The sequence below is a fragment of the Olea europaea genome, unplaced genomic scaffold, assembly GCF_002742605.1.
Source record: "Olea europaea var. sylvestris unplaced genomic scaffold, O_europaea_v1 scaffold20498, whole genome shotgun sequence".
Taxonomy (NCBI): Eukaryota; Viridiplantae; Streptophyta; class Magnoliopsida; order Lamiales; family Oleaceae; genus Olea; species Olea europaea.
Window position 1 is genome coordinate 1 of NW_019238408.1, and position 1,923 is coordinate 1,923.

The 1,923-nt window shown below is 35.6% G+C and overlaps 1 protein-coding gene across 1 annotated transcript; it reads right to left on the reverse strand.

Moving 5' to 3' along the window:
• Nucleotides 1-9: 9 nt before the first annotated feature.
• On the reverse strand, nt 10-1,920 carry LOC111379879 (oligouridylate-binding protein 1B-like; the record flags this gene model as incomplete). The annotated part of the gene is made up of 8 exons (XM_023003316.1): nt 10-123; nt 404-523; nt 679-709; nt 796-871; nt 1,139-1,226; nt 1,331-1,392; nt 1,472-1,548; nt 1,672-1,920. Coding segments are annotated over 8 exons (817 nt in total), but the record flags the coding sequence as incomplete, so codon positions are not given.
• Between the last annotated feature and the right edge of the window lie 3 nt (nt 1,921-1,923).

The window sequence follows — 1,923 nt, forward strand, 5'->3', positions numbered from 1 at the left end:
GAAAGGAACAATAAGCACAACGGAAAGAGATTCTTGCCTCCGGAGCAAGATTGCCGACATACACAGTTGTGTAATGAGGGTTATTCTCAGGAGCATCACTATTTGCTGCCTCTTTAACATCTTCTGTCAAAGCAAGAACCAATCTCTGAATATAATTGATCTAAATATCAAAACTGATGGGTAAATTATAGAATTGCCAATAAATAAATCACAAAAACACACCTAGATAAAAAATAATAAAATTGATGTTATGGAACATGGGAATTCCAGGAACTGAAATTTAGATTTTCTTGATAAAATAACACATGGCAGATTGAAGCAATCCATGACACTTCCTTAGTTCAAAGCTATCAATACCATTTATCTCAGTTCTTATTGCGATTCTTCATCCAAGCTTACTCACCTGAGGAGCTATTTGTTAGTTCCACAACACTTTTAGAATCAGCATTCTGCATGTCATCACTGGCACCAGCACCTTTTGTGGCCCAGTTGCAGCGCATCTGCCTGCTGCCCAGCCATTTTCCTGAAAAATTGATAATTAGAATATTATCAAGTAAATTGCCTAAGCTTTGTGATATTTTTGCTTATGAAAAAGTAATATCTAATAGCCATGCCAAGATAACTGAAAATACATGCAAATAAAACTTATGAAAAGAAAATGATTTGCACTATGCTCACCAGTTAAATCATTGATTGCACTTTGGGCATCCTGAAAAGAAAATTCATGAATTAAACTAGAAAAAGAGGAAATTGCAAGTTCCAAAATAAATGCCCAAGTACTGCACAAAAATATACCTGCTGACTTCTGAAGGAGACAAACCCATATCCCCTAGAACGTCCAGTCTTCTGATCCCACATAACCCTCGCATCACTAAAGACCATAATAAAACAATCAGCACCTCGTAAAACAAACTAAAAAATAAACCAAGCATAAAGAAATACTTAATTAATTTCTAGAAAAACAAATATTTCCCTTTCTTTTTTCCTCATGTATATACAAAAAATAGCCTCACAATCCCATACAACCTCCCTAAAAAAAAGTCCGTGCTGAAGGTTGAACCTCAAGAAAGAAAGCAGCATGCTTGCAAAAGAATGAATATATATGCAACACATGATATAGACAGAGGAGGGAGCTTACGAACAACTTGGGTAAACAGAAAAGCACGCAAACAACATGGCATCAGTAACCTCGGGACTGAGATCGCCAACAAAAATGTTGAAATGACCTATACAGAAGGTTTAAAGTGTCGTTCCACCAAAAATTACAAGACATCGATTTGATAAAGCAAAACAGAAACACAGGTATGAAAACATATAACTATGTACCCACTTGATGTATCCTCCCTCTGACCACTGGCATATGCCCAGTTAACTTTGATAGGCTGCCCAAACCTAAAAAAACACATAATAAGAGATATATATCCGAATCACAAAAGATTTTAATATTGGACCTCCAACGTGTTATACTCACAGATGTCTCCCATTAAGAGACAGTATCGCCAGTGCTGCCGATCTACGATCAAAATAATGAATAAATCCATAGGACGACTGCAATTGAGCAAAATGGATTATAAATACCAGAAATATTATCATGGGCTAAAAAACTAAGTCCATACCTTCCAACTTAGGAATAGAAATCACTGTAAACAGCACACATAAGGTCAATTCTACCTTTTCTTTCCTAATAAGCTTGCAGCTTTCCACAGGACCAGTACTTGCAAAAACTTCTTGAAGAAGTGGTTCAGTCACTTGCATGTGAATGTTTCCAACATACCTGCATTTCCTCAAAAATAAAAAACCTAGAAGTTCAAAAAGAAAAGGAAACAAAGAAAAATAGACAAAACCATAAGAATCCCCTCCAGATATTACAAAATGAGACGATACAAAAAATAAAGCAGCACATATATTCAAACACAAGAATAA